The following is a 19254-nucleotide window of genomic DNA, read 5'->3' as shown; positions in this document are numbered from 1 at the left end:
TGGCAGATAGCACATGTTGACATTCGTAAATTGGTGTGCATCTTCCAAATTTGGCTTTTCCAGGGGTGAGTTCCCCCCATCTGAACGCTATATCAAACCCAGTTCCTAAATACTGATGTCTGATATAGCCTTCAGGTTTTACCTAATGTGAACTTTGTAAGTTCAAGTTTTTTGGCTTTCTTGTTGGTTTTACACAGGCCTGTTTTATCTGAAATGGATATTTCGATTTTTGATAATGCTACTGCAAAAATTGTTATACAACAAACATGTTGGTTTGTTTTAAAAACCTTTCCTAAATGCACATGTGATTGTGCAGGTATAAAAAAGTGGCTTACTCAAGAATGTGTGGATTATTGTCTCAACACTACAACACTTTTGGGGTGATATAATTGCTGTTTTATGCAAAAATGGGGGTTGTTTCCTAAGGGCAAATACACTTTGCACTACAAGTGCAGGTTCAGTGCAGTTGCAAGTGCACTTGTAGTGAAATGTGTTTTTGCATTTAGGAAGTACCAGCCAACACTATTTTTTATAAGGTTACCCAATCACGACATTTTCTGCACTCAACACATTTCTGTCAGGGTCAGCTAAAACAAACACAAGCAGTAAATGTCCACAAAGAATTTCTTTTGGTTGTTTTTTATTTGAAAAAGGTGTCACAGATTGTCTGGCATATTGATAGCCCCCCTACCCGCAAAGAACTCCAGGTATCGTAACCGGACATCACGGGCACTCAGGGAGGGCAAGCCAGGACGGCCACTTTCAAGCGCCGTCAGTGTTGATGGATTTGGGATTCCGGCCTCAGGCCCACCTGAGCCAGCATAGTTGGCTGAATGTTTTCTTAAAAAATTATGGAGAACACAGCAGGCAAGTATTATATGGTTCAGTTTATACTCCGCCATATGGATGGTGTCAGAAATAATCGGAACCGGCTGGCCAGGATTCCAAATGTGTTCTCCACCACTCTTCGGGCTCTGGCCAGCCAGTAATTAAAAACCCTCTGTTCCGGGGTGAGGGTCCTCATCGGGAATGGCCGCATCAGGTGGTCCCCCAGCGCAAATGCTTCATCAGCAACGAACACAAATGGGAGACCTTCAACATTGTCCTCTGGAGGTGGCAAGTCCAAGCTGCCATTCTGGAGACGCCTGTAGAACTCCGTCTGGGCGATCACTCCACCATCGGACATCCGGCCATTCTTCCCCACGTCCACATACAAGAACTCGTAATTAGCCGACACCACCGCCAACATCACTATACTATTAAACCCCTTGTAATTATAATAGTACGACCCCGAGTTGGGTGGTGGGACGATGTGGATGTGTTTCCCATCAATTGCCCCTCCGCAGTTAGGAAGGTCCCACCGCTGGGCAAAGTGGGAGGCCACAGTCTGCCATTCCTGTGGCGTTGAAGGAAACTGTTGAGGAAAAAACAATAAACATTACTATTTTTTCACAGAAACATGGCAAGCAGATTATACACAAACATTATGGGGCAACCTCCAGATAGCATTTATTAAGGGGAATTTAACAACAACAAAGTATAAGGTACACCTATCATATTCCCCCTCCCCCCCTCATGGGCCATTTCTAACATTATAGGGGGGGAACTCTTGGACAGGTAACCCTCTTCACTTCATTTAGAGATGAATGCCTAAATACAGGGTATTACTTGGAACAGCCCCTCCTTAGTTACACTATTGGCAGACCACTGGACAGGTAAGAAGTGTCATAATACAAAGATATAAATACACACTGTACACATTTGAGCACATTTGAACATTCTGCTATTACCTATCAAGATAATAATAGGATACAAGAACTTTAAACAGTACCATTGGAAAGTATACAGGCAGGCCCTTGCACTACATGCTTTGGGTAATTCATCCATAAATCTGACCAGTAAAGAGATGGGTATAGCGTGTATGGGTTTGGCAAAGTCAGCAGATAGATGATTGAGGATAGAGAATTGGGATCAGCTGACTTAGCAGTTGGGGGGAGGGAGGGTTACAAAAAATTTGGGGACACCACAAAAAAAAGCCTCTGCCACTCTGCCTGAATTTAAATAAAAAATAAAATTTCCAAACATTTTAGGGGGTGTTTGGGGTAAAGCACTACTATAGAGCTCATAGAGCTCATAAAATATTACTTGGAACAGCCCCTCCTTAGTTACACTATTGGCAGACCACTGGACAGGTAAGAAGTGTCATAATACAAAGATATAAATACACACTGTACACATTTGAGCACATTTGAACATTCTGCTATTACCTATCAAGATAATAATAGGATACAAGAACTTTAAACAGTACCATTGGAAAGTATACAGGCAGGCCCTTGCACTACATGCTTTGGGTAATTCATCCATAAATCTGACCAGTAAAGAGATGGGTATAGTGTGTATGGGTTTGGCAAAGTCAGCAGATAGATGATTGAGGATAGACAATTGGGATCAGCTTACTTAGCAGTTGGGGGGAGGGAGGGATACAAAAAATTTGGGGACACCACAAAAATAAAGCCTCTGCCACTCTGCCTGAATTTAAATAAAAAATAAAATTTCCAAACATTTTAGGGGGTGTTTGGGGTAAAGCACTACTATAGAGCTCATAAAATACATTGTTAAGTGACTACATGAGGTGAATATAGGGCAGGAGACACCATGCTGGGGAGGTTAGTGAAGGGCAAATATGTATGAAGGACCTAAAATAATAATTACATAAAAATCCAGCATGCATGAGGACAAAGGGGACATTCACAGCATATTACAATCATGGTAATTAGGGAATGAGGAAAGAAATACAATATATTACCAAACATTCAATACAATAAAATGGGATATAAAAGGATAAAAATCTTACCTTCATATACTCCTTCTGCAGGACCTGGATGATGGCAGAACAGGTCTCTGGGATAATGATCCCCAGAGCCTGGGGGGAGATGCCTGTCGAGAACTTGAGGTCCTGCAGGCTTCTCCCTGTGGCCAAATACCGCAAGGTAGCGACCAACCTCTGCTCCGCAGTGATGGCTTGCCTCATGCAGGTATCCTGCCTGCTAATATAGGGGGTCAGCGAAGCCAACAAACGGTGAAACACGGGGTCCGTCATCCTGAGAAAGTTCCTGAAATCATCAGGATTATTCTCACGGATCTCACGGAGCAAAGGCATATGACAGAACTGGTCACGCTGAAGCAACCAATTCTTGGTCCATGAACTCCTCCCCACCCTGTTCATGGACTGGACTTGTGTCAAGGTCAGGACCCCAACACCAAGCCCCTGCACAGCACGAACTCTACGAGGAGTACGCATACGAAACATGGCTAGAAAACGGTCGGCTGCTCAGAACGAAGTAACAGAACGCACTGAAGAACAGCAAGGCCTGTGAAGAGCGACCTGAAAACCAGTAACGAACGAACAAGAATACAATGACTACTTAAAGTCACGCGGAACTTGCTTGCACGCACTGAAGAGCAGATACAAACCCACAAGCACAAACTGAACGGCAGAAAACGATCTGAAAGCCACGAGTCTGAAAAAGCGCGAATCGTCTCTCACCAAACTTTTACTAACACGAGATTAGCAAAAGGAGTCCAAAGGGTGCCGCGCTTGGTTCTGAACCGGCCTTTTCTAGTCTCGTCGTACGTGGTGTACGTCACCGCGTGGTTGTCGATCGGAAATTCCCACAACTTTGTGCGACCGTGTGTAGGCAAAACAAGTTTGAGCCAACATCCGTCAGAAAAAATCCTAGGATTTTGTTGTCGGAATGTCCGAACAAAGTCCGACCGTGTGTATGGGGCATTAGTGTGTTCTTCTTTACACCCATCTTTCCCTCTTTCTCTCAAAGTTGGGAGGTTTGATTATCTTTACTACTGTGGAAAAAAAACGTCCTTTTCAGTACTTTAACCACTTCCGGACCACCGCACGACGATATACATCCTTACTTTGAAGGGGGATATCGTTGTTATGGCAGCAGTTAGCTGCCATAACCCTGGTACCCTCTTCGTCAGCCGGCGGTCCGGTTTCCGATAAGAGTGGTCTCTGCGGTGGAATCGCCGCAAGATCACTTTTATCAGTGGCCGGAGAGGGCCCCCCTCCCGTCGCGCTCCGGTGCCCTCTGCCGCTTACCGGAGCCGTTGCCAGCGGCGGAGGCGATCGGATCTTTACCCTTGCTGGGCATGGAGATGAGTGAGGAGAAGATGGCCCCCACCCGTCTCCATAACAATGCAGGGCGGAAGCGACATCAAAACGCATCACTTCCGCCCACAGCTCTTAAAGGGCTATTTATTTTTTTAAATGACAATTTTTTTTTTATTGCATTTAAGTGTAAATATGAGATCTGAGGTCTTTTTAAATCCCAGATCTCATATGTAAGAGGTCCTGTCATGCTTTTTTCTATTACAAGGAATGTTTACATTCCTTGTAATAGGAATAAAAGTGACACAATTTTTTTAAAAAAAGAACAGTGTAAAAATAGAAAAATAAAATAAACGCGCCCCGTCCCTCCGAGCTTGCATGCAGAAGCGAACGCATACGTGAGCAGAGCCCAAATATGAAAAAGATGGTCAAACCACACATGTGAGGTATCGCCGCGATCGGTAGAGTGAGAGCAATAATTCTAGCATTAGACCTCCTCTGTAACTTAAACATACAACCTGTAGAATTTTTTAAACGTCGCCTTTGGAGATTTTTAAGGGTAAATGTTTGTCACCATTCCACGAGCGGGCGCAATTTTGAAGTGTGACATGTTGTGTATCAATTTACTCGATGTAACATTATCTTTCACAATATAAAAAAAAATTGGGCTAACTTTACTGTTGTCTTATTTCTTAATTCAAAAAAGTGTACTTTTTCCAAAAAAGTGCGCTTGTAAGACCACTGCGCAAATAAGGTGTGACAGAAAGTATTGCAACGTCCCCCATTTTATTCTCTGTGTGTTAGACAAAAAAAAAGGTATAATGTTTGGGGATTCTAAGTAATTTTCTAGCAAAAAAAAAACTGTATTTAACCTGTGAACAACACATCTCAAAAAGTGGTTGATAATACTGATCTGGATCAGCCTCACCCTGTGTAGGAGGAAGTGACCCTCCCAACTGCATTCTTCTCCGGTGTCAGAGATTTTCACTGTCATTTCTCTCTTCTACTGGCAGCGATGGCATCTGCTAACCTGAGAGCTGAGCTGGAATGTTCCGTCTGTTTGAACATTTATAGAGATCCTGTAATGCTGAGATGTGGACACAACTTCTGCCGGGTCTGTATTGATCGTGTGCTGGATACACAGGGGGTGTCTGGAGGATATTCCTGTCCTGAATGTAGAGAGAAGTTTCAGGATCGGCCTGCACTGCACAGGAACATAACACTACGTAACATAGTGGAGAATTTCATGTCTGCTCAGCCAGATCAGGAGGAGTCCGGGGTCTTCTGTACTTACTGTGTGGACTATCCTGTACCTGCTGTTAGATCCTGTCTGCTCTGTGAGGTTTCTCTGTGTGATAAACACCTGAGAGTCCACAAAAAGTCCCCAGAACACATCTTATGTGACCCCACCTTGTCCATGGAGAGCAGGAAATGCTCCGTCCATAAGAAGATCCTGGAGTATTACTGCACTGAGGATGAGACCTGTATCTGTGTGTCCTGCACTCTGGCTGGAGAACATCGAGGACACCAGGTGGAGATACTGGATGAGGCTTCTGAGAAGAAGAAGGAGACACTGAGGAATGTTCTGCAGAACCTTCTGATAAAGAGAGAGGAGACGGAGGAAAGAGTCCAGAGTCTGCAGGAACACAGGAGGAAAGTAGAAGAAAAAGCATCTGGTGACACCGAGAGAGTCACTGCCCTGTTTAGAGATCTCAGGAGACGTCTGGAAGACCTGGAGAAGAGAGTCCTGAGGGAAATCTCCGGGAGGGCAGAGCGGATCTCCATCTCCATCCGGGATCTGGAAATAAAGAAGGAGGAGCTGTCCAGGAAGATACGTCACATTGAGGAGCTGTGTAACATGACGGATCCACTGACTGTCTTACAGGAATCAGACACAGGTGACTTGTGTGATACTGAGGATGGAAATAATGAGGACAGAGAGAGACATGAGAAGCTCCTCCATGATGGAGGGGGTCTGGATGTGGATGGGATATCACACACATTACACACATTATCTGATATAATAACAGAGGTAAATGTATACTTCTATATACAGGGAGCTGCAGACATATTACTGGATGTAAACACAGCTAATAATATTCTCTATATATCAGATGACAGGAAAACTGTATCCATGTCAGATATAAACCAGAATCGTCCAGAAACACCAGAGAGATTTAAGGGTTATGCTCAGGTGTTGAGCAGTCGGAGTTTCTCCTCAGGGAGACATTACTGGGAAGTGGATGTCGGGGGATCAGATTGGTGGATGGTCGGGATGTGTTACCCCAGTATAGAGAGGGGAGGAGGGCAGTCACGGATTGGATATAATAACAAGTCCTGGTGTTTGTACAGGAAAGAAAATCAGTATGGGTTGATACATGACAGTAAATGGATCCCCTTACCCTCCAATATCTCCAGTAACAGAGTCAGGATATATCTGGATTATGAGGTCGGACGGATCTCCTTTTATGATCTGTGTGACCCGATCCGACATCTCCACACCTTCACCACCACCTTCACTGAGCCCCTCCATGCTGTGATATATGTCCAGAAAAGTTGTATAAAGATCTGTGGGGGGAATAAGGAATAATAGTAATAGTGAGAACTCCGCCCAGAGACTGGTGATGTCACAGGGATGGGTAGTGGGATTGGTAGAATATTCTGCCAATAGGATAAAGCAGTGGGTGGGACTTCAGTCAGTGCCCTGCAGATTTTTGATAAATATGAGATTTCTCCCTCTGTCCCTCCCTGTGATTGGGTAGGAGATCTCTCCAGTTACTGGAGTAACAGTGAATGACATGTTCCTATTTGTCAGTAAAGAGGGGTGTGGCCTATCTATCTATCTATCTATCTATCTATCTATCTATCTATCTATCTATCTATCTATCTATCTATCTATCTATCTATCTATCTATCTATCCCATGACAATTACTTTCATTGTAATCATTAAACAGAAAGTTATCACAGTGTGACATCACCAATCTCCCCCTCTGGCCCCTCCTCCTACTCTCTGCCCCTCCCCCACATGCAGTCACTCTGTGCGGGGTGCAGTGCAGTCGCTGTGATTGGATAGGATGGGGTCACCTCTCCTCTTTTTCCTCCTCCTATTCCATACAATCTATACTAAATAGAGATGAAAAGAAATGTAACAATCTCAGAGGAAATATATGAAGAAGGGATCTAGAGATTTACTGCTCAGACAATAAAATGTGATGTATCATTAAAGTGTATGTCCACCCATAATGTTTTCTTTTCTTAGTTTTCGATGGAGTGGGGAAGAGTTAGAACCCCTGTCAGGATTTTACTGCTATCCAGATCTCCGTTAAAGAGATTTCTCCTCACTTCCTGTCCCGGTGACAAGATTTTACCAAGCAGGAAGTGAGGAGAGCTCTCCACAATTATAATAAAATCTGACTGGGGCTCTAGCCTTCCCCTATTCTAATAAAAATGTATGTCTGGGTCCCCTTTGCTGATTTCCTCTCACTTCCTGCCCGGTACAATGTTGTCAGCAGGACAGGAAGTGAGGGGAATCCCCAGATAGCAGTAAAAACACAACAGGGGTTCTAATCCTCCCTCACTCCATCCAAAATTATAAAAAACATTTCTTAGCTTGGCATAGACTTTAATAGAATGTATCAGTAATATAATTGTGTTGGTGTCACTGTTATCAGCACTGAGATGTATATTGCTGTGCAGCATGTTCTCCGGTCTCACCCTCATCTTCCCCACCAGAGAGGACAATACCTTACAGAGACACGGCATACATTAGGCTGGTAATATGTAGAGTATACGGGAAGCCAAAGAGGGTGAGACCGGAGAACACAATCAGGGCTGCTGTTAGAAATCATGGGGCCCCGTACATTACCTGACAGGGACCCCCCAACCTGGATGGGTGTGTGGGGTCAGGTGTATGGCTCTGAACACGGCTTCAGCTGCATGAAGAAATTACTCATTTATGCGGCCAGAGTACCCTTAATTACATTTTTTTTACAATTGAATTTTTTTTCTTTTTTACATTTTTAACAGCCCTGTAAGGGGGAGAGGGGGGGGGGTGAAATATCAGGGGTCTAAACAGACTCCTGATGACAGAGGAGGAGATTGAGGGCAGGGATCCCCAATCCTTTCTCTGCAGAGAATGAATGAACAGGAGGTGCTCTGTACAGAGGCTTTCTGTTCATTCACAAACTGAAGCATAGTAAACACACTTCAATTATGGATGAACACAGAAGTGATCCGTATAAATCTCTCACTGTGTTCATTCAGGAAAGGAAGGGGCTGATAAATTTGACACATTTACTGGTCCTCCTCTGTGCTCAAAGCAGCTGACAGCCAGCGGGAGGGAGAGGAAAGGAAGCTGGAAGAGCTGAGGGGCACAGGGGGATCAGAGCTGAATGGAATGGGGATTGTAGACAGGAGAAGGGTGATCAGAGGAGTGGTTGGACAGTCACTGAAACCGATCCCCCTGGAGCAACCACCAGGAAGGAGAAGTCATCTGTATTGTGGGGGAGATGGTGGGGGCTCTGAGCTGATCTATCTATCTATCTATCTATCTATCTATCTATCTATCTATCTATCTATCTATCTATCTATCTATCTATCTATCTATCTATCTATCTATCTATCTATCATATAAGATTACAATATGTAGTAGAAATAAGAATATAATAAGTTTGAAGATTGTGTGATTCTTTTTCATCATATATCGCTGTCATCATGTATGATTGATAAGTGTATCTACATTATTATATCATATATTATATCACTTTTATAATGGATCCTAATATAATGTGTCCCCATAGAATGGATCACCAATAGAATTCTATGGGATCACTTTTATAACTACTGATTTAATATTGTATCACTTATACTGATTTTTAGGTTTTTTGTTTATTAGATTTTTAGATTTAAGTCACATGATAATTGCGCAAATGTTTATCAAAATAATATTTTTGCTGAAAATATAGGAAAATCATTATTAGCGGATACAAATACAAAATTCTCTCTAATTCTAGAACATGAACCTGTATTGAGCTAATAAATAACAAATATTTGTAAATTTTAAATTGTGTTTTTTTTGTAAACCAGTGAGAATTGAAGGAACACAGAACTGTAAATAGGCGACTTACACTGACCAATGGCGGCAGCCAGTTGGGATTGAGAAAAATTTTACAACACGCCCCTTTTATAGAAATCATTCCAACGATTGACTTCTGCTGAGCAGAGACGGCCGCACACTGATTGACATTGAGCCGATCCCCGCTGAACCGGCTGAATTTCCATCCATGTATGGCCAGCTTTAGGGCTCATTCACACTAGGGGCAGGGACTGACACTCCTTCGAAAAAGTGGTCCATACTCAGATCACTTTTCAGAGGTGTTTGACAATATCTCACCTCCTCACCACCCGTTTTAACCCCTTAAAGCAACGCCACCACCCTGCACCTGTGTGCATTACACATGGATATGGGGTGGTTGTAGAGTGTCCCTATCTACTGTAGAGTCCGGAGGGAAGGGTTCCTCTGGGCACGACCAACCTGGAAGCTGCAATCAGAATCATGTGATGGAAACCAGATCCTATGAAATCTATGAATGGGTCATGTTTGGTGGGTGGTGGTATCTGCCGAATGCAATAAAGGGGTACCTGCTTTGCTTCATGGCCACAACATGTGTACACCCCTGACTGCTGACTCTGCAGCTAAAGGAGGAGCAGTTTTGGGCTCAACCAGGGGGTTATACCGCCCCCCAACTGCTAGTGTGATCGATTCTCATGTGTGTTGGTACACCACAGACAGCCAATCATAAGCTGAGGAGACATTCCTCGCCCTGCAGCTGCACATATACATGTCCCTTGAAGCACATGGGGGGAGGGGAATCAGTGGACATGGGGGGGGGTGGAATCAGAGAAAACGGGGTGATGAAAGCCCATGGAGGATCAGAAGAGATGTCAGAGATCTGCAGAGAGGGGAGGACACTAACTGCAGCCAATAGAAAAAAGGAATGTTGCTAGCTGTGGGGGTTGGGGGATTGGGGGGTTCACTTTTTGAATGAATAGCTGTAATCGGCCATTTTTCTACTCACCAGAGTCTGGGGGTCACTTCTGATATAAGTTGAAGGTTAGAAATAGAAATGTTTTGAGGGACTAAGGACTTTCATGGTACCATTGAACTCACTACATTAAATACAGTGTAAAATCATTATGTTTATTACAAAAGTTATACAAAATCATGAATAAATACATCACACACCAGCGACAAAATGTAATAATATTAAAACAAGTAAAGGGAACCAAACCTCTTCAAAGACTGGATGTCTTCATATAGTTCCCCACAAATGTAAGGAACCTATAATAGATGTTAGTCCAGCCTTCCTGCCGACATGTTTCGCTGGGTTACCACTTCCTCAGGAGTTTTAGAAGGAGTAATAATCTGCAGAGCACAAGACATAAATCATAGCACACCAAGAAAACATGTATAGACATACAGTATGTGCCCATGTATACACGTATGATAAAATACACATACACATGTCCACACAAGATACACACACATAATAAATTCACTATATGCAATGCATCACCACATGCACTGTGCAAGAAACTCCAATGAAACAGGAGAAGGGGAGGAGGGGGGGCAACACTCACCCGAAAATTCACACAGACCCATCCAGGAAGGGAACGCCACATATGGTGGTCTCCCTGTCAGTGTGGAAGCCAGGTAAGGTGAGGGCTGATAAGCTCTGTTTGATATACATATTTCTTAATATTATAGCATTGTAAGGGTAGCCAACCAGATGTTGTACATAGTGTACAGAGTACTCTATATACACACCAAGGAGATGTAAGGATCCTATAATATTGCACACTGGCAGTGCGTGATCAAAGAAATAGTAATCCTTCAAAAGTACCAGCTGGTCAAAACCAAACCTATACAGATAAATAGAGAGAAATCACTAGAGATGGGCCAAACACTCCTGGGTTCAGTTCGCAGCAGAATTCCTGAACAGGGGAAAAGTTCTAACCCAAACGGTGAAACCCCATTGAAGTCTATGGGAGCCGACCAGGAAAAAAAATCAAAAGTCCCCATTTGAAAGGCTTATATGCTAGTAATTGGCCATAAAAGGGATATGGGGGCCGGGTACTGCCCTGGGGGATATGTATCTATGCAAAAATATTTTTAAAGTGCAACATAAAAAATGAAAAATTTCTTTAAATATATATTCCGGGGGGGGGGGGGGTCCCTTAGTCTGCCTCTAAAGTGGAGCATCTGTAGCATGTATAGAACCGGCTGCAGCAAAAATGACATTTCTAAAGAAAACAAAAAAGAGTCAAATCCCATTTAAATTGACTCGCGGTTGCAATTGCCGGGAAAAAAAAGAAAAAAATGGCATGGGGTCCCCCCCCACTCCATACCAGGCCCTTTGGGGGGTTTTTTACGATTTTTTTACCTGCAATTTTTTTTTTTATTCAGCTGTCAGCGGGGAAGCTCATTGACAGCTGATGACTCATCAAATGTTAAGGACGCCGCGGCCGGCTACCAGGCCCTGCTCCTTTACAACCAGCTTTTACTGCACCCTGATTGGGCAAAGCTTTGCCCAATCAGGCCCCAGAATGCACTGTGCAAACACCCACCGAACACCCTGCAAATTCAGGTGTTCCCAATATTTGGCCTGAACTCATGTTCAGCCTGAAAGGTTCATCCAACACTGGTAATCATTAACCCTTATCGAAAATTGTGGGCATCTCGGGCTCTATAGATGGACTTCATAGCTCACCTCAGAAATCAGCCTGAATCAGCACACAATGACAGCAGCCCTGAGGTTAGATGTATATAGCACTTGTAATGATGTCATAATCCTAAGCATATAATGTTCCAGCCATCCGTGGAGCGAATAAGTGTAATTCCATTAAAACATGTAAGGGTATAATTTATGTGCTGATAGTTTCACAGACTGAGAGATAAGGGTAAGTTGAGGGAAAACTATAATTGACAAACAGGACAACCATGGTAAGATACATATAAGTGAATTCAGCTGATCGACCGATTCAGGTAAGTCCCTTAAAACAAAATTACAAAGTTTCTAATCTTACCAACAGGTCCAAAAGATCACATATCACTGCCAGAGGGTCTGTGATAATTTTAGGGGAGCCCATCCCCCTATATATAGCCCTGGCTCTTGCCCAGCCGCCAGTGACATCACCGGGCCCGATCCCGTACTGCACATGCACCGAAAACAGCACATGAGTAGTGTCCCACGAGGGTTGCCATGGTAGAGAGTCCAATCCATTGGGCACCCTGGGCAATACAGGATATTGTCGTCACATGATGTCAACCCAGTGACACCTAGTGGATGGCAGATAGACTGCAAGGTGTCCGCAGTGTCTTGCATAAGGGACCACACACTCACTGGAGTAAAAACCAGTCCAGGCACCACCCCCACATCGACAGGAAAGGAAAACTAGTTGGGCCAGTCGGCACCTCATTGGCCAAGAGTTAAAACAACAACACAGTGCACTGAACCCACATATCTTTGGTTACAATACAACAGATAACAATCTCAGCCATTCGAAGACAAAAAAATATAATAACTACAAAAACAACAACCATGGGGACGTGGCCAAGATGGCACATTGAGTGGATGTCTGTGCTGGAGCTCTGCTGTTAAACAGGGCCAATCTCCTGACATCCGGCTCCAATATCGCCCGCTGATAGCTTGCTGACACCCTCATGTGATGCTGATCCTCTGGGGCAACTAAAATATGGGGAAAGAGGCTCCATTTTCCCCTATACCGAAGGAATCGTTCCCGGCCTGCGGGGACCGTGTGGAGGCATCTGCATGCTCCTTTGCCAGCATGAAATCCTAGACTGAGCAGGGGGGACAAACCTCTTCTACACAGCCGGGCCTGGCTGAAGTCCTGGCAGCCATAGCCACCTGTCAGGCTTCTACCACTACTCTAACATCCAAAGTGTATGCTGTGCAGCTGGATGTGGGACTATTCAGGCAGGACATGGACAAAGTGAGATCCAGGCTGTCCTCTGCTGAGCAAAGGCTGGGGCATATGCAGGACACTGTTGAAGACCATTCCAATGATCTCCGCTCCCTGCAAACCAAGATCCGTGCCCTGGAATACAGTGGGTCTTGCAGAAGGGGTGGAGTGTCCCCACCCGACAGAGTTCATGGAGAAGCTGCTGCGTACCCTCCTGCCTGTGGCCCAGTTCTCACCCTTCTATGCTTTGGAGAGAGCCCACCGTATTCCCCCAAACCTGAGCCCCTGGGGACACGGCCATGCACCCTAATCCTGAAACTCCCCAACTTTATAGACAGGGATGAGGTGCTCCGAGCTGCCAGGGTACAGAGGGATCTTGACTACCAGAACACTAAACTTTTAATCTTCCCAGATTATTCGGTGGAGAGATAGAAGCTGAGGCGATCCTTTGATCAGGTTAAAGCTGCCATGTGTACCCGGGGTATTGGCTACAGTGTCCTCTTTCTGGCCTGGCTGCGGGTCCAAGATGGCGAAACTACCAGGTTCTTTACATCACCCAGAGATGCATCCTCCTGGCTGGAATCTTGGCCACTGCACCGTGGAGAGGTGAGCTCTACATCCTTTTCCCAACGCCCTGCAGGAGTCTGTAAGCTTTGAGTCCTTTTTGGGTCAGGTGACTGCTCTTGACTGTTGATTTTCTGTGCAGGGTTGTTACCGGCTAAAACTGTTGCCTATGTGCACCACCAAGTTGTTATTTTGCACCTGTTGTTCCTACTGTGTTCCTCTCAAGTAACACACTGAAGAACTGTGCCCCTGGTAAACCCAGGTGTTTTTCAGGTTAACCTTGTATCTATCCCTGAACTGTGGAAGATCCTGCTGTATTCCATATGCTGTATTGTCACCTGTTGCCATTGGCAACCTCCTATGGGAAAATATGCTGATGTCTCCTTTAACAATGGAAAAGGGATGAGGAATTTTCTGTACATTCAAAACCTATGGTTGCAGCTTGACAAGCTCTGTTAAGGGAATTACAGGGTCCTTTTGTTTACAAGATCCCAGGGTACTCTTTTCTCACAATCACTGTTCTGCTGGGACACTTACCTTGGCTGCACGTCAACACGTCCTGTTCCTCAGCAGTTACCTTAAAGTGGTGTTCCGCCCAAAAAAAAAAAAAAATTAAAAGCCAGCAGCCACACATACTGCAGCTGCATAGTTGCCAACAGTCCAGATTTTCCTGGGACAATCCCAATTTTGGGACCCTCGTCCCGATTGGAGGCTGTCCCGAATCGGGATTTTCCATAAGGAAAATCGGGAATGTTTTTTTTTTGTTTTTGGAGCAGCTGGCTCCAGGAAAATGGCGGCCGGCGCCGCCGCTCAATCTTCCCCCTAGTGACAGTGAGTAAGTGGAGAGAGGAAGGGGGCTCAATCCGTGCAGCCAATGAAGCGGCTTCTTTAGCTGCGCGGCCCCTCCCCTCTCCACTGAAGCAGAAATCAATGGCGCCGCCGTCGCCGTGTCTTGCCGAAAGTTCCCCAGCCCCGTACTGCGCAAGCGCTGCGCCTGCGCAGTACAGGGGTCCTTACTTGCCGAGGGCAAGAACACCGGCCGCTTCTGCACTGAGCGGGGGGTTCCATTAAGGGGGGTCTGCACTAATAGAGGGGGGCTGCACTGAGGGGGGGAGGCTGCACTAATTGAGGGGGGCTGCACTAATTGAGGGGGGGCTGCACTGAGGGGGGTCTGCACTAATAGAGGGGGGCTGCACTAATAGAGGGGGGTGCACTAAGGGGGGGTCTGCACAAATAGAAGGGGGGCTGCACTGAGGGGGGTCTGCACTAATAGAGGGGGGTCTGCACTGATGGAGGGGATCTGCACTGATGGAGGGGGTCTGCACTGATGGAGGGGGTCTGCACTGAGGGGGTCTATACAGACTCTGCCGGGGGCACCTGATGCAAGGACAGACTCTGCCGGGGGCACCTGATGCAATGACAGACTCTGCCGGGGGCACCTGATGCAAGGACAGACTCTGCTGGGGGCACCTGATGCAAGGACAGACTCTACCGGGGGCACCTGATGCAAGGACAGACTCTGCTGGGGGCATCTGATGCAAGGACAGACTCTGCCGGGGGCACCTGATGCAAGGACAGACTCTGCCGGGGGCACCTGATGCAAGGACAGACTCTGCTGGGGGCACCTGATGCAAGGACAGACTCTGCTGGTGGTAGGTGACGTGGCTAGTGACACGATCAGGGATCCCACTGATTCGGCATTATGGTGAGTTGAATGATTTAATTTTATATTACAATGTAATAATAGAAATAATGCGCTTCAATCATCCTGACACCATAACAACCATGGTACCTGATGATTGAAGCGTTAACACCAGGCGTTTGGAGTATCTTTACCTGCTGATTGTTAAACTTTCTAGAATACACATATTTCTATTGTGTAGGACCTGGGGCTGCTGTCCCGTCATTCCCTTCTCCCCCTTTCCTTCTCCCCCTTTCCCTCTCCATCCCTCATTCATCTCAGACTCTAACCACACCCTCTTGAGCCACGCCCGTTTAAGCCACGCCCACTTTCACGTACGCCACGCCTATTTTTCACCGCGCTTCGCGCGACTCACTTGTAATTTTTTCCCTGAGCCGCGCCTACAAACCAATGCCCTGCCCCCTAATTATTGTACGGCTCCGCCTACAGCCAAAAAAGTGTCCGACATATTTTTTTTTGCAATGTTGGCAACTATGCAGCTGCTGGCTTTTAACAATAGGACACTTACCTGTCCTGGAGTCCAGCGATGTCGGCACCGCAGCTGGTGTTTTCATCAGCTGTCGGGTGCTGCCGCCACCATTGCAGGTAAGGGTACCCAGCAGTGTAGCCTTACGGCCTCACGCCGGGAACCCTACTGCGCATGTGCGAGGCCCCGCTCCTCTCTTTTACTGGCCCGGTGACACGGAGAGAAGGAGGGAGGATGAGGGAGCCCCACGGTGATGTCACGGGCCACGGCCCAGACTCCTGGAAGTGGGAACAGGATACCTGTCAAAGACAGGTATCCTGTCCCCCCCCCCCCAAAAGGTGCGAAGTGTGGCACCGGAGGGGGAGAGGAGACAAATGAGTGGAAGTTCCACTTTTGGGTGCAACTCTGATTTAATGTCCTGGATCATCCTTTCCCATCAACAGATTACACGTTTTTTCAATTTTTTTCTTGCCCATTTTCTTTTCGTTTTTATTTTCCTTCTCATGCAGGAGAAGCTCTCGATTTTATTCTATTACTGTTGTAATCCTTCTACAGTGGAGATTCCATTTCCTCCAAGCTGACAGACTCCACTACGAGACACTACGAGATTACACCCACTGGTCCACGCCTCCTATCACTAGGTGTAACATGTTTAAGGGTACATGCGGGGAGGGGGAGGTTTGGGATGTTTTGTTATGGGGTTTTTTTTTTTGTTTTTCAAAGTGCTTCATTTTTTTCTCTGTATGTATGATCTTGACATTAGAATGCTACTGTGCTTTGGGTAAGCAATACTATGTAATGTGTGCTATATAATTGTCTTATATAACTCAGGAGCTGGGCTGCTGCCCCTGTGAGCAGGTGTTTATCTCCAATGTATCTCTCCACACTCCCGATGTCTCAATTCATTGCGATTTCCTAGAATGTCCGGGGCCTGAATTCCGCTGTTAAATGGTCCTTGGCGTTCCGCTCGTAATCTCCAGCTAGCATAGAGTGCCTGTCCCGGGACTAGCTGGAGATTATGAGCTTGCCGCTCGTCAGAGATAAGGCACCTGTTTATTTACTGTTATGTGAGTACTTTATTATATTAATAAAAACAAGTTCTCAGCCGACAATAATACACTATTTGGGACCTTCCTTTTCTTTCATTGGTTACCCCCCTTATATCCATGGAGGGACTGAGCTTCTGCATGAGCATGTCGTTTATAAGATAAAAGGTTGCTACTCCCTAATACTAGTCGTACGCTGATACCCCGCTATCTGGAAGGACCAAGTTCCTGCATAAGGATAAAAGGCTTACTGCTAATACTGGTCTTATGCTGTTACCCCATTACCTGAAGGTAAGGGGCCACTACTTATAAGTGTGTGGTTTGTTGCACAAAGAGGAAGTATCACTATAGATTGGTTCCAGCCACCCCATTTTTTAAAGAGGACTGTTATATGTTCACTTTATTTGGACATTTTTGTACTTTTAGTCACAAGGATTTTGGTTCTGTTGCACGAGTCACTTTGTGTAGTGTTTGCTTGCTGTGTGTATGGCATGCACAGTATGACATTTAGATTGTACATTTGCACCTTATTTAAGCTATAATTTTATATATATTTTTTTACATTATTTTCACCGATTGGGTCTGTAAGTTGTACCCATACACATTTCACATGCTTTGGTCACATGTGTGTTATGTTTGTTATGTTACAGTCACTTATTGCTATGTGATATTATTAGCACTGTCACTTTATTTCACTTGCATCATCTTGTGTTTTTGATTAGTGTGTTTATCAATAGCACTGTCACTTTATTTTACTTTGCAATATTTCCCTGTTGGATTAGCGCAGCACCACACTTTATTTTTTGTTTTATTGGATGATTAGGGGCAGGGTGTACCCTATCCGGTGTAGGCAGCTTTTTCATTAGCTCCATTGCAATACATATGATAGCGCAGGAATAACCATATACAAGTTTTCAACAGGAACGCAGGAGAAAGTCTCTGAGATGTGACCAAAGGCGCAGGCATAGAAGAAGTGAGCTGGAGGGCTTTAAGTAGGCAGGACTGACGAGCAGATCATCAACAGCTGAGTCACTGTGGAGAGGTGGGAGCTGGCAATTAGCCGACAGCTGAGCGGCCAGCCCAGAGAAGGAAGGGATGACTATGTCGGAGTCCAGCTCCGACATAGTCATCAGTCCTCAAAAGGAGCGGTGCGGTGTGATGGCGCCAACTTCGGATCAGACTGAGATATCAGGAAAGAAGTGTGGAAGGAGTCTTACAGTACTTGGGCCTTCTGTGGTGAGCGGGCACTTGCCCAGATCAGTAGAGTGCACTGTTACTGTGCGAGTTAGTTGCAAACTGCGGTGAGACTTGTAGTCCCACAGAAGTGATCTCACTTACCCACAGGCTGCATGCGGTAGAACTTTAACATTTGTTTCTCTGTGATATAAAGTCCATGCGGAATTACACTCACTGCTAAGGGGGAAGTGTTATAAGTGCCTTATATTTGCAAGTACACAATTACCAGCACATCCTTATCCTACAGTTTGTTCTCTACTTGTTTCCCGGTTGGATTTACAAATACTGCAGTCTAATACCATAAGCTAGCTGAAGATTCTGAAGACAAGGAACTTTTATCACCGTTTACTTTGCATTTGGAACATTGCATTATCACCTAGGGGGAGCCCTTGAGTACAGGATAAATATATAGCATTGTGCTGTGGAGTTGGTGTGTGTGTGTGCTCTGGGGTTTCTGCGGGAAGGTGCTTAATAAAGCTGTTGATTAGTATTGAGTGCCTGTCCGACTGTGCACCTGTTTGTATATGATCCCCATGGTGATCCTTGAATCTATAGTTTCACATTCACATTGACTGTTATATTGCCATTTACTGTCTCTGAGTTATCACACTGTTCACTGTGTTGAACTTTCATCCCAGTAAATGTTTCAAATGGTTAATTGATATCCTGTGTGAGTATTTATCTTTATTGCAGCTGGTGCAGTGACAGGTTCCAAGGTTACAGTAAATATACTGTATAGTGTATACTTGCTGTGTTTCTCTCCACTGCTGGGTCCCATACTAATATCATTATACCGTTGTGCCAGAGGGGCTGAGACTGTTCTTGGGGTTGATAGGCAGGGTGCAGGATTGAACATTCATCTGTGGTGTTGGTGGGGATCTATGTTCCACCCCTAGCCTCAGTCTAGGTTCTACAGCTTATTATGCAAATTGTGATACAGATTGATATTAATGCGGTCTATCCTATGGGGGATTTCAGTATGGTCCCTTCCTCTGCTATGGATAGATTTGCATACTTCGGCTCGTGACTCTCCTGACCTCTGGCAGTGGGCTGCCACCTTTGCCCTCATGGATGTTTGGAGACACATGCATCCGAATTTGAGATAATTCACTTGTCACTCTGCCACGTACA

General features: G+C 45.3%; 1 protein-coding gene across 1 annotated transcript in view; it reads left to right on the top strand.

The window, feature by feature from the left end:
• Positions 1–5141: 5141 nt before the first annotated feature.
• LOC141134357 (uncharacterized) overlaps positions 5142–19254 on the top strand; it is a 45366-nt gene continuing 31253 nt past the window's right edge. Inside the window, exon 1 of the mRNA XM_073623925.1 lies at positions 5142–6713. Coding sequence (XP_073480026.1) covers positions 5142–6713 — 1572 coding nt within the window. The remainder of the gene's footprint in view (positions 6714–19254) is intronic.

The sequence above is a fragment of the Aquarana catesbeiana genome, linkage group LG03, assembly GCF_042186555.1.
Source record: "Aquarana catesbeiana isolate 2022-GZ linkage group LG03, ASM4218655v1, whole genome shotgun sequence".
NCBI lineage: Eukaryota > Metazoa > Chordata > Amphibia > Anura > Ranidae > Aquarana > Aquarana catesbeiana.
Note: the sequence above shows the minus strand (reverse complement) of the source record. Positions and strands in the feature narration are given on the sequence as shown.